This window comes from Budorcas taxicolor, chromosome 5 (assembly GCF_023091745.1).
Source record: "Budorcas taxicolor isolate Tak-1 chromosome 5, Takin1.1, whole genome shotgun sequence".
Lineage (NCBI taxonomy): Eukaryota > Metazoa > Chordata > Mammalia > Artiodactyla > Bovidae > Budorcas > Budorcas taxicolor.
Window position 1 is genome coordinate 146769553 of NC_068914.1, and position 22336 is coordinate 146791888.

The following is a 22336-nucleotide window of genomic DNA, read 5'->3' on the forward strand; positions in this document are numbered from 1 at the left end:
CATTGGCAAGTGGATCCTTTACCACTGAGCCACCATGGACGCTCCCAGATTTTAAAACTAAGTCATACCATATCACTTTTCTGCTTAAAACTCTCTAGTGTTTTCTTGTGGAATTTAGAATAAGCTTGAAATTCTCCACCATAATTAAAAAGAGCCCAGCTATCATTGCTCCTGACCACCTCCGTCCTGTCTGCTACTCCTCCTCTCCCTGCACTCCAGCTCCTTCCCCTTGGACTGCACCGGCTCTTCTAGCCTCAGATCAGAGACTTTGTCATTCCTCCTGGGACCTTGACCAGGCTCCCACCAGAACCCCTCATACCACTGGCTCCTCCCACTCAGACCACCTCCTGACAAAGGCCTTTTCTGACCACACTGTCTAACGTTGCCCCCACAAACCCTCCACTGTACTCTCTAGTGCAATGTCCGATTTTGTTTCTTCAAAGCACGTTGACTGAGGTTTTCTTTTTGTTTGTGCATTTGGCTGCCCTGGGTCTTAGCTGCAGCATGAGAAATCTTTAGTTGCAACCTGTGGGATCTAGTTCATTGACCAGGGATCAAACCCAAGACCCCTGCACTGGAAGCATAGAGTTTTAGCCACTGAACCACCAGAGAGGTCCCTGAGGTTTTATTTACTTGTTTATTCTGTTGCTCCTTCAACTAGTACATTAGCCATGAGAGCAGGGACCTTGTCTGCCTTGTGAATTGCATCCCTGGTACCCAAAAGCATCTGGTTCATGATGGGGGCTCAATAAATACTGGCTGAATTTGATGTGGCCTCAAGATGCATCTCGCCTTGATGAGAAAAGCATCCATGTGGACATCTTCATGCTGCCAAACACAAGGCAGAGCAGATCAACCTGGAGATTTTGCTTAAACCAGAAGTTAACTCAACTCCTAGGCTATTTACTCTGCCAGACACGTCTCCTTATCTCCACACCACAAACTTCTGTATCAGCCTGCCCAGCCCACTCCCAGAACTGTGGGCCCTGCACCACTGCCCTTCAGAGACCCAGGTGGCAGCAAGAGCTGCTGTCCTCCCCATAATGTTGTTTTTTTCTATATAAGTATTACACACGCACTAAGGAAATTTGTAAATTAAAGAGAAGTATGACAAAGCAGGGCAAAAGTTCCTCACAATCTTGACACATTTAACATACTGGTAATTTCTTCTTTTCATTTTCTTCTTGAGACGACTTGTAAAATGTTTGCTAACCTTTTCTTTCTCATTATATTGTTAGCTTTATCGTTGGATGTTGTTCCCTAAATATAACTAAATACCTAAATAATATTTCACTGTCTGGATTACTGAACCAGTTCTCTTTTAGACATTTCAAATTCTAACATGGCCATAGACATTTACCTCCAAATATAAATATGCATACTTTAAATTTTTTCCCTAGGATACAGACCCATCTTCATATGTCTCTAGTTTCTGATAAAACCTGGCAAAGCCCACATTGAAATGCTGGCATCTCAATGCCCTAAGCATTGAAAAAGACTACTGAAGTCTTTCCATGCAATAATTTGTAATAAAAAAATACCAAGCAATTATATTGTAGCCCATATTTTTCCGTATTGAAGTAACACAAGTAAAAAATGCGTGATTGCTAAACACCTGACTCTCCTGCTAAACCATCAGCACCATGAACACAGGGACCCTGACCGTCTCATTTGTGTACCTCCCGTGTATTAGGTGCTGAATAATTACTGGGTAGATGCTGGGTAATCAATGTTCCAGTGAGAATTTGAAAGAAAAAGAGAGAAAAACTGTTGAACACCAACCTCCAAACAGCAACTCCCCTCCCACCACACCAACTACACGCCCAGTAGCAGGACTCAAAGCCATGTCAGTTTCATTTATTCTTCATACAAATATTTTACACCTTTATTTTTTAAATCATTTACACATATTCATACAAAGAAAAATAAATTTCAGGATGGAACCTTGGGACCATGGTAGTTTAAAAAAAAAATCTCTCTGGTCATTAGCTACTGAAGACAAGGCAAGCGGCTTCGTGGCCACCTCAGGCATTTTTGGGGTGAGTGTGTCTCCTGGCAGAATCCATGCTCACTCTCCCCCTGTGGAGGTGGTACGGGGGAAGAAGGAAGGCAGAGGCTCAAGGTAAAGCTGAACCCTCTCTTTGTTGGGGATCTGACAAGGTGGCAATTTCTGAACTGGCTTTCCAGAAGAGCTGGCTCAATTCTGACTCGCAGGCCGTTCTACGCGGAGGGGATGGCCGTACTCGGGACGGTCCTTGTCCCTGCTCTGTCCTCCCTCCACAGGCCCCAGACCAGAGCCCTGGACCTGAGCCCATCTGGTCCCTTTGAGGCTCAGTCCACAACAAGCCTTGCTCCCCACTCCCCCCACCCAAACACTCTGCAGCAACTGACCCCGGTAGCCCCTGAAGACCCCTCCTGCAATGATGCCCATCACTGTGTGCAGCAGCAACCAGGAAACCCAAGCTGCACCCAGGGGAGGTCCAAGGATGACAGAACCACAAGTACCCCTAAAAACCCGGCTCCGCTGAGCCAGATCAACACTTCAATGTCACATGCCGCCCTAGACACGGTCATCACAGAGGTGCTCGGTAGGACCTGCCCCACACCACTGCCTGAGGAGGCTGCGTGATTATCAACTCCTGGGAAAGGTCAGGGGAGGACAGATGTTACAAATGTGGCAGACCCATCAGAAACGGCAGCTGATGACAAGAGTTACCCTCTATCTTTGGGTCCTAACCAAAAAGCAGCACCAAGAAAGGGCATGATGAGCAGAGATAGGGAGCTGGACGGACAGCCCTTGAATTACCAAGGGCTCCAATGACACGGCTCCTTTTCCTACAATTATGCAGGAACTAGAATGCAGACTACCCACCCCTACGCGGAGGTGGCCCCTGAGAGGCGGTACCGCTTGTGGTCATCAGCCCGCCCCCTTGGTAGGCCCATTTGGGGAGAGGGAATCATGTCCAGCGCAGGGACCCCTCCAAGCAGACACTCGCAAGGCAGCTCATCCCACTGTCACTGGGGCAGGCCAAACATCGCCAGGAGGGTGGGCAGGTCCCGGGCATCGGCTGCCCCATAGGCATCACTCTGGCCTAACATGGACAAGGCCAGACGCAGGGTGCTCCAGATATTCTCTGACATGGCACCCCCTTCACCCCGAGGGCCCCGACTCTTCCTCTGCATGTTTAGGGCCTCCAGAAAGTGCTCCACAGCCTCCCTGCAGGGCAGAAGCATGAGAGCTGGTGATAGGACACCCAGGGAAGGAGGCAAGTCAGTGGGCAAGGGGAGAAAGCAAGCTGGGCCTGGTGGTGAAGTAACAGATCAGAGAAGGAGAAGCCAGGGCCCACGGCAGGGAGGAGTTCATTCACTCATTCATTCATTTATTCAGTCACTCATTCATTTGTTCACTCACTCATTTGTTCATTTGTTCGTTCATTCATTCATTCATTCCCTCCTCAGCAGACACTCTTACCGGTGGGCCCCAAGGTTGATACAGCTGATGCCCAGGTTGTACCGAGACCGGATATAGCCAGGCTGGAGCTCAAGGGCCCGGCGGTATGCAGCTACTGCCTCTTCACTCTGGTTTCCATTGGCCAAGGTGGCCCCTAGCTTATTCCACAGCAAATAGTCCTAAGACAGAGATGGCCAAGGGTTAGAAACACCAGCCAGGCTCAGATCCAACTCTGCCCCATCTCCCCTGGTTCCCCACTCTATTTCTCTAGCGTGTTACGATCCCATTCCTGTCTCCACTCACCCCTGCAGACTCCCCTAAGCCCAGATGAGCTTGGACTCCCGCCCTTCCCCTCCCAATTCTCCCAAGGAAACCAGGACACAGAACTGGAAGGAAACACCCCGTGACACTAAGGTCCCATCAAATGACGCCTCCCTGGGACACGGAGTCAGGGCCTCTCTCCCCTCCTCCCCAGATGCTCACGTCGGGGCGGACGCTGAGCGCAGCGGTGAAGCAGTCCACCGCCTTGTCATACTCCCCGCTCAGGTTGAAGAGGACCCCCAGGCCACACTGCACGTCAGGGTCGATGGATGTCGGGTCCAGGCGCACAGCAGCCAGGAAGAGCTCTTTTACTTCAAGAAACAGGGAGCTGGGTGAGGAAGACAAAGATGCAGAAAGGCAGGTGGATGGATATGTCTATATTCCCAGTACTCCCGTAACTAGCCCACGATGCATCCGTCCACCTGCACCCTTCCTTCCTTCCAACCCTGAGTCTCCCAACCCCCCAGAACTGAGCGGCGATCTACCCCAACTTCCACTGTCCAGGTCCTCCCTCTCCCTGGTCACCAACAGCCACCCCAGGAGCCCCTCACTCACTCGGACAATAGGGACCCCAGGATGCGCTTGCTGGAGCCCAGGCCCACCCCACCGGCCCCCTCTTCCCCAGGTGCCACCAGGTGGGCATAGGCCGGCGTGTAGCGTAGCCAGTCTCGCAGGGTCTCACAGGCCTGCCGCTGCAGGGACTCGTTGGTGAAGCTCACAGCCAGTGCCATCAGGGCCGTCCGGTTGTCTGGCTTTAGCTCCAGGCACCTGTTTGGACCGAGAGGGACAGGGCTGGTCTCAGCAGCGGCACCCTGCAATCCAAGCCGAGAGTTACCTGCCAACTCCCTCCATCCAGATACAGAGGAATTCCCTACTGGTGGGTCATTAATAAAGTCACAGATCTGAGAAAGGGGACATTTCAGCAGCTGAGGAATCAGCCAGGGTCCCCCAAATAAAACCAAAAGCTGGGGAGGGAATGGAGACAATTATTCCCAAGTTCACTCCAAACCTTAGAGTTTCATCATGAAAAAAACGCTTGTTAGTGGCCAGAAAGAAGACCATGACCTGTCGTTCTAAACGCTGTTTGTAGAGCTGCAAGACCACCTCACCCCTCCCTGACCCGTGCCTCTCTTCAGAGTACTCACTTCCGCAGCGCACTGATGGCTAAAAGTTCTTGCTCGTTCTCTGCCTGGGTGGTCCCCAGATACTGCCAAGCCTAGAGAGAAGATGCCAGATTTCATCACCCGTGTAGTCATTGTCCCTTCCTCTGGCTCCCCATGGACTCACCATCTCACTCCCAGGCCCCCACCCCAGGCCGTCACCCAGACCCTAACCCTTGTGCACTACCCGCTTCGGGGCCTCCCTCAGACTGGCGGAGCCCTCTCTAATCAGGTCAGAAGGAGGAGCCGCTCACTTCCATGTGCTTGGGGTCCTGCTGCACGGCTGCCTCGAAGAGCAGCACGGCGTTGGGCAGGTCCCCCTCCTGGAGCCGCCGCAGCCCCTCCTCGAAAGGCTGGGGGTGGTCCCGCAGGGGGTTCTCTTCCTCAAAGTGGTACCCCTACAAGGAAGAGGAGCCAGGTGAGACCCGGTCTCAGAAGGAGCAATCTCAGAGGGAGCCGCTACGGAGCAGTGGGAATGAGAGATGACAACCAGGACAGGCAAGAGGCGGAGAGGAAGCGGAGGGCCTCCACAAAGGGATCCGGAGAAATGCTGGCAAACCCTTCATGTCATGAAGGAGACTGTCCGCAACCACATGAAGTCAGCCCATGCTGCTACCCTGCTCCCAGCAGCTGGAAAGCCTGGCAAACTCTGATCCACACTGCAATTAAACTTATTTTTAGGAAGTCTTTATTGGCTGATATTTCCACATCCTTGACTCCTCAGGACTGGACAGAGCACATTTCTTAACAGGATCTGCTTAGGGTATGAGATAAGCTCTCTTTAGCTATTCAAAGGGCTTTTCTTGTTATCTTGCAATAGTGAGATAATATATAAAGGAAATGTGATTTGAGGCTCTGCTATTCAAATGCAACTCTCACCCAGCTCACAGAGTCCTATGCATACTGACAGGATAGTATGTGTTCAAGCACTTTGAAAAACTTAATTTATTCTCCAGTTTCATTCTTAAAAGTTATTAGTATTAATCTGTATCTGATAGTAAATGAAAGCTAAATTCCAAAATCCTGTTCTAAATTCCACGTCCTGTTCTAGTGGAGGTGTTCTCATTTGAGGGGTTAGGATGCTGTTGTGCTGAGTTCTGTCCCGGGGCCGTCCACGCAGCAGAGAGGTGTTAGGTAAACTGGATTCCTAGCAAGCGTGTGACTGTGACAAGGGAACAAAACGCTCCTTTGAGGAGAGCAGGGGTCACCACCACAAAACAACACACCAGAATGAAAACAAGATACAAAACACAGGACAAGGCCCTTTCTGAATACACGTAAGGACAAACCAGAATAAAACTATGAAATAAGAACATAGATGAGGCCCTTCTTCACTATCATTGTGAAAGCGCTCAAGAACCAGAAATGCTTAATTCCTGCCAGCAAAGTTCTAAACCACTGTAAGCCATCAGATGCAAATTATTTGTGACAGATAAAAATTAAATAATTACAACGGAGATTTAAGAAATGCGACATACAGGAGATGGACTTGGGATGTTGTTGTTTCTCAGTCACTAAGTCATGTCCGACTCTGTGACACCATGGACTGTAGCCCGCCAGGCTCCTCTGTCCATGGGATTCTCCAGGCAAGAATATTGGAGTGGGCAGCCATTCCCTTCTCCAGGAATCTTTCCTACTCAGGGATCGAGCCTGGTTCTCCTGCATTGCAGGCAGATTCTTTACTGTCTGAGCCACCAGGGAAGCCCGTGACAACCTACAAGATACAGGCTAAGCCTGGGATCACTGTTACAGCCTAAAAAGTCTAACCATTAGGCCTGATCCACTGTCTGGTCTGCTCAAACTTTCATAGGATCATACTGCAAACACAGGATCACTACCAAGTAGAGTGTATTCCATCACAGAATTTTGGCCTTCATTTTAACAGTCTACAATAGCTGCTCACGGTATGGCTGCAGTTTTGCAAATTTAAGGACCATGAATAAAAAACTTTACATTCAGAGACCCATGAGTTCACTTGACAGAGTCAGAACCACATCTGAAAAAAAAAAACAAAAAAACACACTACTACTGACATATAATTCAATAACAGCAAAAGGCAGATAAAATCCGGATTGTTCATGTGATAATAAAGTTTAGCATATTTTCGTGGAACATTAATTCAATGCTTCTAATCCTAATTGTGCAATATCCCACCCAAGGTATCAATGATGTCAAAACAGGGTTCAAGAATCTAAAAACAGGGACGTCCTTGGCAGTGCAGAGGTTGAGAGTCCGCCTTCCAGTGCAGGGGACCTGGTCGGGGAACTAAGATCCCACACGCCCTGCAGCGTGGCCAAAAGAATAAATTACTTTTTTTAAACAAATAAGTAAATAGATACTAAGTTGGAGGGCAGAGATGGCCTACTACCTAACATTTTCTACCAAAGGAGCTATCAATGTTCTTAAAATGCTTTCAACCAACCTCCAAAGCAGAGCTCCTCCTGTGCTCTTAACGCATCATGTGCAAACCTCTGTTTCAGGTACTATGTCACTTATTATTGTTATTATTATTAACTTTTATATCCCAAAAATAAAGAATACTTTCAATGACTAGAGAAGAACATGGAATGACCCTAATGGTAAAGAATCCACCTGCCAATGCACGAGATTTAAAAGACGCAGGTTCGATCCCTGAGTCGGGAAGATCCCCTGAAGAAGGGAATGGCTACCCACTCCAGTATTCTTGCCTGGAGAATCCCATGGACAGAGGTGCCTGGCAGGCTATAGCCCATGGGGCCGCAAAGAGCTGGACGCCACTGAAGTGACTTAGCATGCTAGGGAGTAATCCAGGCTTCCTTTTCATGGAAGGGGGCTCAAGAAAATGATTATTTAAATGTGGGTACCCTTCAAATTCAGGATTAAAGGAGAGACAATAAAAGAAGGAAACCCTGCAACGTGAAAACAGCCACTTCTCACCTTGTCATAGGAAGCGGACGTGAGGTCATCTTGGTCAGAGAGCCAGGGGTGGGCCTCAGCGTCACGCTTTGCCATCTCCTCCAACTCTGCCTGCAACTTGTCCCAGAAATCGACGTCAGACTGTAAGGGAGGGAGGGCAGATAGGGAAGAAGGTCCATTGTGACGGCCCCGCCCCGCTCTCAGTGCCACTACAACGGGCTCCCCGTGCAGTAGCTCTTCCTTTCCCACGTGTCTCAGATCACCGGAGAGCTTTCCTTTGCTGCTCTTCCCAGATGCTATTTCCAGATCCTGACTCAGTGGTCTGGGAGGCCCAGGAACTGGTGTTTTTGACAGGCACCCACACCATCCCATGGCGAAGGAGATGGCAACTCATTCCAGTATTCCTGTCTGGAGAATTCCATGGACAGAGGAGTGTGGCAAGCTACAGTCCATGTAGTTGCAAAGAGTCAGACACGACTGAGTGACTATCACTCACACTCACATCCCATCCCAAGTAATTCTGACACAGATGATCCAGAACATTATGAAATACAACGTCTGTCATCCCTAGCGCTGGGACAACCACTCTCTCCACAGGAGCATTTCCTCCTGGCTTGGTCACACTTCGCCAGCTGTTCTCACCTCTATGGCCGACTTGGCTCGTTCAAACTCCATATCGAGGGCAGACGTGTTTACTGGTCTTGTGAACTGGTCAACCCAGGCCTCTGACGTGCCCTGTAACAAAGCAGGCTGGTCATAGCACCACCACCAATTTTCTACCCACTAAACACTCAATGAACACCCATTGGACACCACCAACCTGGGCACTTCTGAGAAGAACATTCTCAGAATCTCTTTCCCGCCCACTCAGGACCTGGATGCTACCAAACAAGCTGGCAATAGGTTCCCTTCACCCTCTGGGACCCCTGAGCCCACGGCCGGGGGCACCAGCAGCTCCGGGGTGGGGCTGGGAGGTGACAGGAGCCTACCTGCTGCTGAATAAACTCTGCCGCCCACTGCTCTGCCTGAGCTCGGCCTGACCCTGCGCCGGACTCCAGGGACACCTGCCCCTCGCCAATCTGCCGCACGAATTTCAGGAACTGGGGCACAGAGATACACACAGGCCACTTGGGAGAGGACTTGCAGGTGTGCCCTCTCGACCATGCCCAGAGGAGCCTACGCTGACCCCTCCCCCTGAGGACCACCTCTAGCTTCAGACAAGATACGCTAAGGACCCTGGAAAAAGCGGAGAGCAAAGAGAGGGGGATCTCTGGCTCTCAAGATGGGAGATGGCACAGAAAGGACAGAGGGTTGGCAGGCAAGGAAGTGCAGGCAAGAAGACTCGGGGGAAGAGGCAGGGCCCTAAGTCTCTGCTCCCCAGAGAGGAAGGACTGGACCCCGGGTCCCAGCTCTTTCTGTTTAAACTAAACGGGGGTAAGGAAAGGGTTCCCCTGACTTCTCGGATGAAGCAGCGGTGGTGAGATGCAGCTCACCTCAGAGTTAGCCAGCTTGGGGTCATCCACCTTGGCCACAAAGTCACTGGCTGTGTGCTGCAGGTCCTCCTCGGGCTGGTACTCATCATACCTGGAACAGGCGAAGATGCACCAACTGCACACGTGGGTCTGCACTACCTTGCCCTCACCATTCCCCCCTCCCCACCCACGGTAGTTGGAGTTCTCATCGGGGAACAGACAGGGTGACCACACTCCCACGAATTCCACTTTACATTAAAGAAGGACCTCTGGGCAGGAGGGGCAGAGCACTAGCTACACGCTTCTACCGCTCTCTTCCCCAAACCATCTTTGGGACAGAGAGAAGGAACAGACAGTAGCAGGCTCCAAATTTAAGGGAAACAGGTGCGTCAGATAAAGCTATGAATTCTTGGTACAATACTTAGGGTTCTTGATTCAATCTCATTTGAAACATAAATGAACTGGGATAATAGTACACGTGGAAGCCTTAGGGTAGGTGATGAAAGGGCTGCAACTAGGTTTGAGGATGTGGATGGAGGAGCTTGGGGGCACAGGAGCAGACAGGGGGTTGAGGGAGGGGACTGTCCAATGCTCGTTCCACAGAGCCCATCCAGAGAGGAGAGGCTGGACTCACCAGCGATTAGCGGCAGCCGTTCCCTCCGGCTCTCCCAGCCACAGCTTCTCCTCTGACTGCTCCAGGTACTCCTCAGCCCAGCGGGCCGGGGACACGGACAAAGGGTCTGCAAGGAGCAGAGAAGTGAGCAGTCAGCAAGGGAGCAGGAAGGGGAGAATATGAACCAAGTCAAGGCAGAATCCCACAGACGCCCCTGGTCAAAAGAAAACACTACCAAGTTTTCAATATCCAACCTACTCCCCAGGGGCCTGGGGGACAAATGTACTGAGCTGGGGACAGGAGACCAAATGAGGCAGCTCAGGAGAGGGGTATGGACCAAACCCTTTTTGTTTGAAATACAAGAGTGCTCACTAAGACACCAGGCGCCGGGCCTCCGGCTTCCTCAGAAGTGATGCGGGGACCTCAGGGAACCAGGGAGACATGGGCGCTCCCACTCCTTAATCAAGCCTCTGTCTGTCTCTGTCTATACAGTTCACGCCCTCCAGGCCACAGGAGGCTCGTATTTCATCCTAACATAATGTACCACCAAGAGAATCTGAGGAGCAGAATGCTGAGCCAGACCTAGAGATGTATGGGTCCACTCTGCCCACTGGACCTTTTTTGGAGATGTAACATACAGACATGAAAGTATGTAGAGCGGGCCAGACTTAGGTGTGCTGCGTCATTAATTTCTACCTGTGGACACGCTCCAGCCCACGGCATGGACCGTCTCCAGTTCCCTCGCGGGTTCTCGCAGGCCCCCACAACCACCCACCCCGGGATAAACACTATTCTGACTTCTGTCACTTCTGCCTGGTTTTGCGAGCTACGTTTTTCAGTCTAATTCTAGAAACTGTCTCAGAAGCTCTCGTGACAAAGGTTGCACCAAGGCAATCTCAGAATAAACATAACAAACGAGGCTGCTGAACTTTTCTCAACCTGCAGGACTTTGCTCTTTACTACTCGGAGGCCAGAAATAAAGAGAGAGAGAGAGACAGATTAAAGGATTTAAAGGGGCCCTAAGGATTTAGTACACGAAGTGAATGATGGGCTTGTGGTCTTCTTTCCTTCTGCTCTGCCCTCTTGCCCTTACACACGGTCATCCTGTCTTTTGAAGCTCTGTCACCACTTTTAACACCAAGGAGGCAAGGTGACCTTCTCAGTATTGATTTATAACAGAACTTTCTATTCCACTGAACTGACACTCTGTCTGAATAATTTCAACAAGTTAATCTCAACATCTGAGAAAACAATGCCAAAATCTGAAAAAGAAAAAAAAAAAAAAATCAAGACTCACAGATATCACCTAACCATAAATAATGAGTGACTTATTAACAGTAAAATGAAAGATACGGTTGACAACTTTTTTGATCATGGACTTGGTCTCTTAATTTCAAGAGCTCCTAACATTTATATCCTGATTTCCCTCACTGGCTTTTACAGGCAACATTTCTCTTTCCTTTGCCCCAGCTAGACTGTTGGCTCAAGTCTGGAGACCTAATAAGGAAATGCCTAATACCCCTATCCTGTTCTGTTGAAAAATAACCAGTCCCTTCTCCTCACCCTCCAGTCATGCCTTCAGCTGGAATGTTTCGCAAAAGCATATTCTGGCCACAAATACCCCTCGAATTACAGAGAACACCAGTTCTGTGCAATCCTCCTTTATAGGACAAGAAGCGACAAAAAAAATACAAAATGACCCAGACTCTACAATGGACAAGAAGTTTAGGGGAAAAAAAAAAAAATCCCAGAGATGCATCATCATCAAAGAGCCGTAATTTGGTATTTAACCATACTGGCCATGAGATTCAAGATTTTCTGGCATTGGGAATCTACTCCAACAAAGGATGTAAAATAAAATAATCAAAAGAATACTACCTGGCCTTCAATTCTTTTTGAGAAAATCTTATAGAAAACCAGATCCATCTGCTTGCCTGTGAGATTGAAGGACCTAAGGCCTGCTGAGTGGGAGGGACTATCCAAAGTCAGGAGATCCTACAGTGATACCCAGCAACCTAACCTAGATACCAGACACCTGACTCAGAGCCTCCACCTCACTTCAATTCTCAGTGTGTGTTCATCTCATCTAGAAACATGAACGCCAACTCAACAGTCAAAAACTCAGAATTTCCTACCTCTATCTATGGAAGTTTCCACATCCGCTAAATAACACAGTGGTCTAGAGGCAGGTTCTAGGGCCTTCCCTGGTGGTCCATTAAGAATCCATCTTCCATCGCGCAAGACACAGGTTTGATCCCTGATTCGGGAAACGAAGATCCCACACGCTGCGCAGCAACTAAGCCCGCATGCCACAGCTACAGACCCCGCACTCTGGAGCCCTCTCGATATGACCAGAGAGAAGCCTGTGTGCGCGAACTAAGACCTGACACAGCCAAATTAACTCATTAAACTTAAAAAAGAAAAAGAAAAAAAGAAGGCAGGTTCTAGGGTCAGCCAACCTGCACTCGGATCCCAACTCTATCACTGACTCACTGTGCGTCTCCTGCCCCACGTCTCCCTCCCCACAAATCAGTCAACCCCCTAAGTTTCTAAGTCTTTATCTGTGAAATAGAGATAATAATAGCTACCTCACCAGGATTCTTGTGAAGACCGGATGGGATAATGCCAGTGTAAAGCACAGAGTAACAAGTATTAGCTACTATCATCATTCCTGCCTGTTCAAGGCAAAGCCATACAAAAGTGGAAACATCACAATGAGATTATTATTCCTTTTATTCCACAGCCTTTCTGCTGCCATCAAGGGGAGAGCTGTCACCAATCACCATCTGCTAATTCTGGCCACTGGTCTTCCTATGAAAGAGCAGCTTTATCTCTCATGACTGTCATGTAAACCCCACACACCATGTTACCTGAGGCAGTCTAAACTCAAAACCCCTTAAAGATGTTTCTCGTCTCTAGAGCTGAGCAATCACAAGATAGATAGTTATGTGGCCCAGAAGATTGCCAAACAAGAGGGGAGGGTTGGAGTTCCATCAGGAAATACATCAGACTAAAAAATGAGCTTCATGTGGTAATGGAATAATTCTGAATCTTGATTGCAGTGATAGTTACACAAATCTGCATGTGATAAAACTACATGAAACTATAAACACACAAATAAAAGTACGTAAAACTGGTGAAATCTAATAAGATACATGGATCATGGCAATTTTCTGATTTTGATATTGCACATAACGAACAAATGCAAAAATGACCAATGGTGAAAACAGAGGGAAAGACACACAGAAACTTTCTGTACATGTATTTTGCGACTTCCATAGGAACTATATTTCCAAATACAACATTAAAACAAGAAAAAACTGTTTCCTTTTAAACTAGATTCTGGAATCCTTACAATGGAGACTTAATAAACATTTAAAGAATATAACCTTCTCTCATCTTGAAGTCTACTTATCCACAAAGAAACAGGCTATGTCACTATTCTGAAAATATCAGCCATAAATGCTATGAGGTTAGTGTCCAGGGATTCCACGTCCACGGATTCAACCAATTACAGATGGAAAATATTCAGAGGGGGTGGGGGGGCAGGGGAATTCTAAAAAGTTCCAAAAAGCAAAACATGAGTTTGTCCCATGCTGGCGACTATTTACAAAGCATTGGCACTGTATTAGATATTATAATTAATCCAGAGATTTAAAGCATATGCGAGGTTAGGTTCTATGCAAATATGACGCAATTTTATATAAAGGACTTGAGCATCCACAGGGGTCCTGAAACCAAATCTCTGCAGATACCACAAAGGACTGTACTAGGAAGTCAGTTCCTTCTAGTTCTTTCTGCCAAATCTCAACTCTTTCATTCAATAAATCCTGAAGGGCCACTACATACAAAGCAATACATTACTGCAACAGAGCATTTATACAAAGACAGATCCCACATAGCTCAACTTTCCTTTCCAGTTTTTCACATCCTTGCCTCCAGGAAATAAGAGAAGGAAGAAAGAGATCTTCCAAAGAGAATTTAACACATAAGACAGGTCCAACACGTTTTCTAAAGTAGCTCTTTATTTACAGGATAAGGAAGATTTCAGTGGCTCCAAGCACTTGATTAATTGTAATAACAAAAATCTCATCAATAATAACTAAAAACTCATCCTGAGTTATCAAAAATGACTGATGCTCATGAGTTATAACAGAAATATCTCTGTATAAGAGACAGCACTTAAAGCTAAAGTTTGTACATAAAGGTGAGTACTAGTCTGGTGGAGGGAACTTCATGGTTAAAGCTCAGATTTTCCAGTTGGGGCAATTCCAAGGAAGATTCTCAATGATAGTGTAATGGTTCTAAGTACGGAGCCTGGAGTCAGACATAAGTTTGAATATCACCTCTGTTACTGAATGATAATCAGACAAAATATTAACCCTTTCAAAACTCAATTTCCATGCCTATAAAATGTGGGCAGAATATCTACCTTTTGTCACTGGGAAGCTCAACTGGCTTTGAGAATATAAAGTGCCCAGAAACCAAGAACACTCACTGTTCTTCCTTAAACTCCAATTTAAAAGAGGGAAAGGGAGTCATGATAAAAGAGACCAGCAGCTTTATTTTATTTTAGTTGCTAGATTTGGGGAGTTTTCTCCTGTGTGTAGAGGAAGGTCTATCTTTAGGACAATAAAAATGATTGGGGGTGGGAGGTACCCATTAGGTCATTAACTGTGTCATGAAAATTCAGTAACTATGATGACAGGAGGACTCTGAGAGGCCAGAATCTTTGTGACTTTCTCCCTTTATCTCTCCTGTTATTCTCGATTTCTTAAATGAAAATAGCCTAACAGTGCTCACTTTGAGAGGAATCAGGAAAAGCAAAGCTGAAGAGAAGGCCCTTGCTCAGGCCTGTCCTCAGACAGGCTGAGGGGAGAAAAAGCAGTCCCACAGGGTGCGATGACCTTGGACAACTCAAAGATGGAAAATTAGGCTGGGACCCTGAAGAGCTTAAGATGCAGGCCTGGTATGCGTAAGCCTACCAACTCTGGAATCATTCAAACCCAGAGTCAAATTCCAACTCCATCACTTACAAAGCCATGATTCCTTGGGCAAACTACTTAATCCCCCAGCCTCAGTTTTCTTATCTATATACTAAGAATAAAAACAGTAACAACCTCAAGGGTTTTCAGGGCGATTAAATGGACAATGCATTTAAAGCACTAAAACAAAGCCTAGCTCATGGCGAAGTAAACATTAACTAATATTATTAATTTTTATTATCATCACCAAGACCGTACACTTCAAGCCTTTGAACTCCACAATTCCACTTTCCAAGGCTCCAACCCCGCTCAGGACGACTTAATGCCAGAATCCCCAGGGATGCCGTGAACAGCTCTTTCTTCCTAGGCAACACTGCTACCCATCCAATCCGTGGATCCTCTCCACCAAACTACAATAATAAAGTTCCAGGTAACAAAGAAGAAAACCTAACTCCTCGTGTTCTCTCTCTCCTCCCAGTCTCTCAACCAGTTCAAACCCACTCCTCTGCATAAGTTTCAATTCCCTATTACCATCTAAGAGAAACCTGGTTCAGTGCCCTATAGAAAAGAGTCATAAAGGTTCAAAAAGGTCATAAGCAGCTGAAATCACTCTATACATTAAAATGAATGAGGGTTTAAAAAAAAAAAAAAAACATGAATGAGGATAACCGTGTAGAACCCTGCACCACAGGAACTATTTTAGATTTTCCCATGACAAGCCTCACCTGTAACTTCAGAGATGAACTCTTGGGACCAGTCAGTCTCATTATACTCCTGAGTGACATCCACAGCATCTCCAGCTGCGAGAAACTCCTGGGCCCAGTTCTCGGACAAGGCCAAGTCTGCCACACCAGGAGCTTCAGAGAGAGAGAGAGAGAGAACTGAGGAAAATACACATCATTCCATCAGGCCTCAGGAACCCTGTTGTTGCTCTTGTTTAGTCTCTAAGTCGTATCCGACTCTTTGCAACCCCATGGACTGTAGCCCGCCAGGCTCCTCTGTCCATGGGATTCTCCAGGCAAGAATATTGGAGTGGGTTGCCATTTCCTCCTCCAGGGGATCTTCCAGATCCAGGAATCAAACCCACATCTCCTGCATTGGCAGGCACATTCTTTACTGTCTGAGCTAACAAGGAAGCCCTGAGTACATGTGAAAACACTCTACTCTATTTGTCTCCTTCTATAACTCAGTTCCCCAATATCAGCAGCTTCCAAATACAAAATCCCTTTGTCTCCATCTGCCCAGAAAATGGTGATTCCCCTCCCTAACACCAGAACCTGGACCCACCTCTCTGGGGTGCCTGGCGGAAGTTTGACTGTTCAATCTCCTGCATCTCGGCCAGGAGGTCATCCATCTTGAAGGTCTGAGGGGCACGGGACACGAGAGGTGCATTCTGGTCCTGGAGGAACTCAGCCACCAACTGTCAGAAGAGAGATGGTAAAGCGAACCCAGCAAGAAACAGGGGCCCATTCCATGAGGGACACAAACGTCAAACACAAGGAAAGGGAAACCCAGAACCCATAGATTTGGAAACACTCAAAGAATACGTAAAGCGACAAAATTCTGTAAAGCAATTATCCTTCAGTTAACAAATAAATAAGTTAAAAAAAAAGAATAAGCAAAAACAAACAAGAAAGCTGAGGCAACTCTCATTGGATCAGGGAAGTCTGCAGACTGAAATACGTGTGAGCCAAGTTTAAAGTAAAAATACAGCAAGCAAACAAAAAATGAGACAGGAGAGACTGGTATATTTACCTCATCTTCAGAGGCTACCCCCAAAGGCTTAGAGACCTAAGACAAAAGAAAGAGAGATGATATGATACAGTAGTGAAGACCACAGACCCATAACTCAGCCCTGGGTAAAAATTCCAGCTCTTCCATTCACATGACCTTGGGCAAGTGACAAAACGTCTCTGAGCCTCAGTTTGTTCATCTACAAAATGGTTGCCTTCTGCTATACAAAGTCGTTCAATGCCTAATACAGTAAAGCTGACTCATCAGTAACTGCTATTATTTTAAACACAATAAAGCAAGCATTTATCCCAAAGCGTGCATCTGGACAATCCATCCCAAGTCGCCACTGGGGTTTCCACCGCAAAAGCACTCACCGCTTCCGAGGCTGGGGCTCCTGGAGGCCAGGGGCCGGGCCTCAAGCCCTCCTGTCGAAGGGCCTTGTCCTGGGTGAAGTGGCCGGCCAGCTTCATGAGTGGGTTGGCACCCCCACATTCCGCCTCCACCAGCTCCCGCATTGCCATGGTGACCGCCGGCTCTCTGATGGGCAGAGGTTTGGAAATGAGGTCCAAGAGCCAAACCCTTCCCCAACCCACAACTCTGCCCGGATCTGGGGGAGGCAGGCAGACGTCCGTCCCAGGTGATTGGCCGCGGGCCACTGCGCCTTCTCGGCTTGCCCCCACCTCTGCCAGGAGTCGGGGCGCCGGTGCCCTCCTGCCGCCCCTCTCAAAGGCTGCCGCGCTCCGCCGGGGCCTCTCCAGCGGCCTCCACGACTGCGGTCTCAGGCTGGGGGACGGACGGCGACCGCCCCCCACAGACGGGCCTGGACCCCTAGGAACCAAGGGTGACCATTCCGCAGCTGAGCTGTACGCGGAAACTGGCCGGGCAAGGAAGAGAGGCACGCCGCGGGGCAGTCAGTCCAGGCTCCCACACCCCTGCAGCCAGGGGAGCACCGCGGGGGGGCCATTCCCGCCCCCTAAGTCACCTGGGCCCCTCCCCCTGTCCGGCCGGTCGTGGCCCACCCCTCCCGCGCTCCTAGCACCCCATCTCTCCCGCCCCGATAGTAGCTCAAGCCCCGCCCCCGCGCCCCGCGAGGACACCGCAAGGGCGGGGGGAAGACAAGGAAGGTGTCCTCGCGCCCCTCGGGGCCCAGAGCTCACCGCCGCGCGCGGAGCCGCACGATCAGGCCCGGCACCTGGTGCTGGCCAGAGGGGACCGGAGCGGAGGGGGCGGGGAGCCAGGGGCGGGGCTAGGGCTTAAAGGGGCAGTGACCGTCGCGCGGCCGCCGTGGCCCTGCGGAAGCTGTTGGGGGGGGCGGGGCTTTAAGTACGCGGCGCAGCGTAATGGGCGGAGTCATGGGTCTTAAAGGGGAAGAGCGCCTTAAAGGAGAAGTCTTGGAGCGTCGACTAGGCGAGCGTTCGAAAAGATCGTGGACGCTAGGACTTATTTGATGTAAATCTCAAAGAAGAATGGAGCTAGGAGGGCTTCTTGGGCTTTGTGGGGAATCGTGGGCTCAGATCGTTCTGCCTCTTCCCGGGGGGGCGCACTGTGACCCCGGCATGTTCCCTCCCTTTCTGGGTCTCGGTTTTAGAGAAAGGCTCTAACGCAGGAATAGTGGAGGTCAACTCCGGGGCCTTCCCCAGCCTTCCAGGCCTTTCCCAGCCTTCCAGGCCTCCCCGCTTCCAAACTGCCCCTAGCAGGACAGCGTCACAGTTTCCATGGTGACAGAGGCCTGCCCCCGAATCCCTCAGCCACATCTGCGTATTCGGGAAAATAGCACAAAATGACAGCAAATTCCGGTGACTAAAATAGCGTCCAACACATCCTGAGACTTCAAGCTGGTAACCTACAGGGAAGGTGCACAGTGAGTCACTTCTCTCCCCTCCTTCCTCTGTCGCCACCTGTCAAGGTCACCGTGGTGACCTATTACCACGGTCCCAGACTGGGACAGCACAACTATCAATGCAAGAAACGATTTTTAATCACAGAATAAGCCTCAGGTCCCACCATCTGCCACAAAATTGACTCTGGTGTCAAACCTCAAGGATACTGGAAGACAAACCCTGAAATCTCACCGGCCTCCAAGTCCCAGGGTGTCCTGACGTCATGAAGAAGGGCAGGAGGTGCTCAAGGCTGTGGGCAGTTGAGCAAGGACAAGTTTGTGCCAAAAGGAAAAAAAAAGAGTATCATCCCAGCCTAGGGTGCAGGAGAGGAAGGTTATCAGCAGGTGGCGCCCTGGGCCAAGCTTGCTTCCTGGCTGTGCTGCTGCTGCTAAGTCACTTCAGTCGTGTCCGACTCTGTGCGACCCCATAGACAGAAGCCCACCAGGCTCGCCCGTCCCTGGGATAGATTTCAAAGGTGGAAGCCCCAACGGACCATAAGGGCAAGGCTGTGTAAACATGTCCCTGATGGTAGAGAAGCTGCTCTGACACCTCAGGGGAACAGAATGGCAGGGAAAATCTGAGACTCCTTGCCTGGACTCTGTTCTCAGGCTGCCACTGTAAAGCAAATACCTGTACCATCACTGCAGACTGTGACTGTAGCCATGAAATTAAAAGACGCTTACTCCTTGGAAGAAAAGTTATGACCAACCTAGGTAGCATATTAAGAAGCAGAGACATTACTTTGCCAACAAAAGCCAGTCTAGTCAAGGCTATGGTTTTTCCAGTGGTCATGTATGAATGTGAGAGTTGGACTGTGAAGAAAGCTGAGCGCCAAAGAATTGATGCTTTTGAACTGTGGTGTTGGAGAAGACTTGAGAGTCCCTTGGACTGCAAGGAGATCCAACCAGTCCATTCTGAAGGAGATCAGCCCTGGGATTTCTTTGGAAGGAATGATGCTAAAGCTGAAACTCCAATACTTTGGCCACCTCATGCGAAGAGTTGACTCATTGGAAAAGACTCCAATGCTGGGAGGGATTGGGGGCAGGAGGAGAAGGGGATGACAGAGGATGAGATGGCTGAATGGCATTACTGACTCGATGGACGTGAGTCTGAGTGAACTCCGGGAGTTGGTGATAGGGAGGCGTGGCATGCTGCGATTCATGGGGTCACAAAGAGTCAGACATGACTGAGCAACTGAACTGAAATAAACTAAACCATGCCAAGGAGGAAGGGATGCCCCTTTGAAAAGTGCATACTTTTAAAAGAGGATCGCTCAGGAATTAACAGCATTGTAAATCAACTATACTTCAGTGTTGCTGTTGTTTAGTCACTAAGTCGTGTCTGACTCTGTGACCACACGGACTGCAGCCCGCCAGGCCCCTCTGTCCACAGGATTTCCCAGGCAAGAATACTGGAATGGGTTGCCATTTCCTTCTCCAGGTGATCTCAACCCAGGGATCAAACCCATGTCTCCTGCATTGGCAGGTGAATTCTTTACCACTGAGCTACCAGGGAAGTCCATCATACTTCAATAAAAATAAATAAGAAAAAAAAAAAGAGGATCCCTGGACAGAGCAATGTTTAACTGAAAGCACATTGATACAGTAGAATGTCAGAAAAATCAAGGCAACCAGACCCCAGTACCATTCAAAGCATAGCACACACATAACCTTCAGCTCTGCTAGGCATTTAGTAACTGATTAGCAATAACTCATTATGTATGCCACTTGCAGGAGAATGGTAACAATGATAATTACTGATGTTTACTGAATGTTTACTAAAATCCAGACATCCCACTAAACATTTTATGTGCATTAACACTTCTAATCTGCATAATACCCCTATGAAGTAAGAATTGTGGTCTCACTTCACAAATAAGACTTGGCCAAAAACACACAGCTAAATTTTCCCCAACTTTTAAACACTTACATTGTATTTACTATGCACCAGGCATTATTCCGGAGAAGGCAATGGCACCCCACTCCAGTACTCTTGCCTGGAAAATCCCATGGACGGAGGAGCCTGGTAGGCTGCAGTGCTTGGGGTCGCTGAGGGTTGGACACAACTGAGCGACTTCACTTTCACTTTTCACTTTCATGCATTGGAGAAGGAAAAGGCAACCCACTCCAGTGTTGTTGCCTGGAGAATCCCAGGGACGGAGGAGCCTGGTGGGCCGCCGTCTATGGGGTCACACAGAGTCGGATACAACCGACGCGACTTAGCAGCAGTAGCAGTAGGCATTATTCTGAAGCATTTTTCAAATACTGATTTATTTAATTCTCATGATAATAACTATTGTCATACCCATTTTACAGATGAGGAAACTGAGGCACAGAGAAGTTAGGTGACGTGCCAAGCTTGTACTAGTAAGTAACAAAGCTGTGCTTTGAACCTACACCAGAGTCATCAAAGTTTATCTGTAAAGGGCCAAGCAGAAAATACGTTCATCCTGGCAAGGATATGTCTCTGTCACAGCTATTCAATTCTTCAGTTGTAGCATGAAAGCAGCCATTGACAGTACATAAAGGAAGGGCTATGGATGGTGACAACCATGAAATTAAAAGACTATTGTTTCTTGGCAGGAAAGCTATGACAAACCCAGACAGTGTATTAAAAAGCCAAGACATCACTTGGCTGACAAAAGTCCATATAGTCTTTCCAGTAGTCATGTACAGGTATGAGAGCTGGAACATCACAAAGGCAGAGAACCGAAGAATTGATTTTGAACTGTGGTGTTGGAGAAGACTCTTGAGAGTCCCTTGGACAGCAAGGAGATCAAACCAGTCAATCTTAAAGGAAATCAACCCTGAATACTCTGGTAGGACTGATTCTGAAGCTGAAGCTCCAATACTTTGGCCACCTGATGCAAATAGCCAACTCATTGGAAAAGACCCTGATGCTGGGAAAGATTGAAGGCAGAAGGAGAAGAGGGCAACAGAGGATGAGATGGTTGGATGACATCACCAATTCAATGGACATGAACGTGGGCAAACTCTGGAAGATAGTGAGGGACAGGGAGGCCTAGAGTGCTGCAGTTCATGGGGTGGCAAAGAGTTGGACATGACTTGGCAAATGAACAACAAATGGCTATCATCCCGTAAAATTTGTTATGGACACTGAAGTTTGAGTTTTATATATTATTTTTTAATGTCACAAGATATTAGTCTTCTTTTGATTTTTCTCAACCATTAAAAAATGTCAAAACCATTCTTAGCTTACAGACTGTACAAAAACAGACAATAGGACATAGTTTGATGATCCCTGACCTACAAACCTGCTCCCAGAATCCCTGCTATTAAGCATTATGCTAGATTTACCCTTTGGTGAAAAAAAAAAAAAAACTCAATTATTTCCTTAAATATTTTAAATTACATGGCATTTAATACACATATTTTAAAGCACGTTTTAAAATTTGTATTTAATTTCGGCTGTTCTGGGTCTTTGTTGCTGCTCACAGGCTTTCTCCAGTTTCAGCAAGTGGGAGCTACTCTCTAGCTGCATTGCATGGGCCTCTCACTGCAGTGGCTTCTCTTGTTGCAGAGTGCAGGCTCTAGGGTGTGAAGGCTTCAGCAGCTGTGCCACATAGGCCAAGTTGCCCCGAGGCATGAGAAATCTTCCTGGACCAGGTATCAAAACCATGTCCCTTGCATTAGCAGGCAGATTCTTAACCACCAAGCAAGTCCCTTTTAAGCACTTTAAATGCCTGAGAGCTCACACAACCCTACAGGCAAAATTTCTAAACCTAGAGTCAACCTTGTAAGTCTAATAGATCACACATAAACATTTTTCAAATTATCTTAGTCATCTTAAAATCTCAAGGCTAAA

At 48.1% G+C, this 22336-nt stretch overlaps 1 protein-coding gene across 2 annotated transcripts; it reads right to left on the reverse strand.

The window, feature by feature from the left end:
* Window positions 1-1886: 1886 nt before the first annotated feature.
* PEX5 (peroxisomal biogenesis factor 5) lies at window positions 1887-17916 on the reverse strand. 2 transcript variants are annotated; one of them, XM_052641307.1, is made up of 17 exons: window positions 17789-17916; window positions 17312-17505; window positions 17006-17168; window positions 16653-16688; window positions 16185-16317; window positions 15623-15754; window positions 9934-10039; window positions 9321-9411; window positions 8817-8927; window positions 8470-8562; window positions 7849-7968; window positions 5187-5330; window positions 4918-4988; window positions 4328-4540; window positions 3935-4100; window positions 3473-3630; window positions 1887-3217 (listed from the first exon to the last, which is right to left on the reverse strand). In XM_052641307.1, exons 3-17 carry the CDS (start codon window positions 17150-17152, stop codon window positions 3016-3018), a joined length of 1923 nt encoding a protein of 640 aa, XP_052497267.1. In that variant the 5' UTR covers window positions 17153-17168; window positions 17312-17505; window positions 17789-17916; the 3' UTR covers window positions 1887-3015. The 2 variants fall into 2 exon arrangements, with proteins under 2 accessions (XP_052497267.1, XP_052497268.1); XM_052641308.1 differs by lacking the exon at window positions 8817-8927.
* Window positions 17917-22336: the final 4420 nt, after the last annotated feature.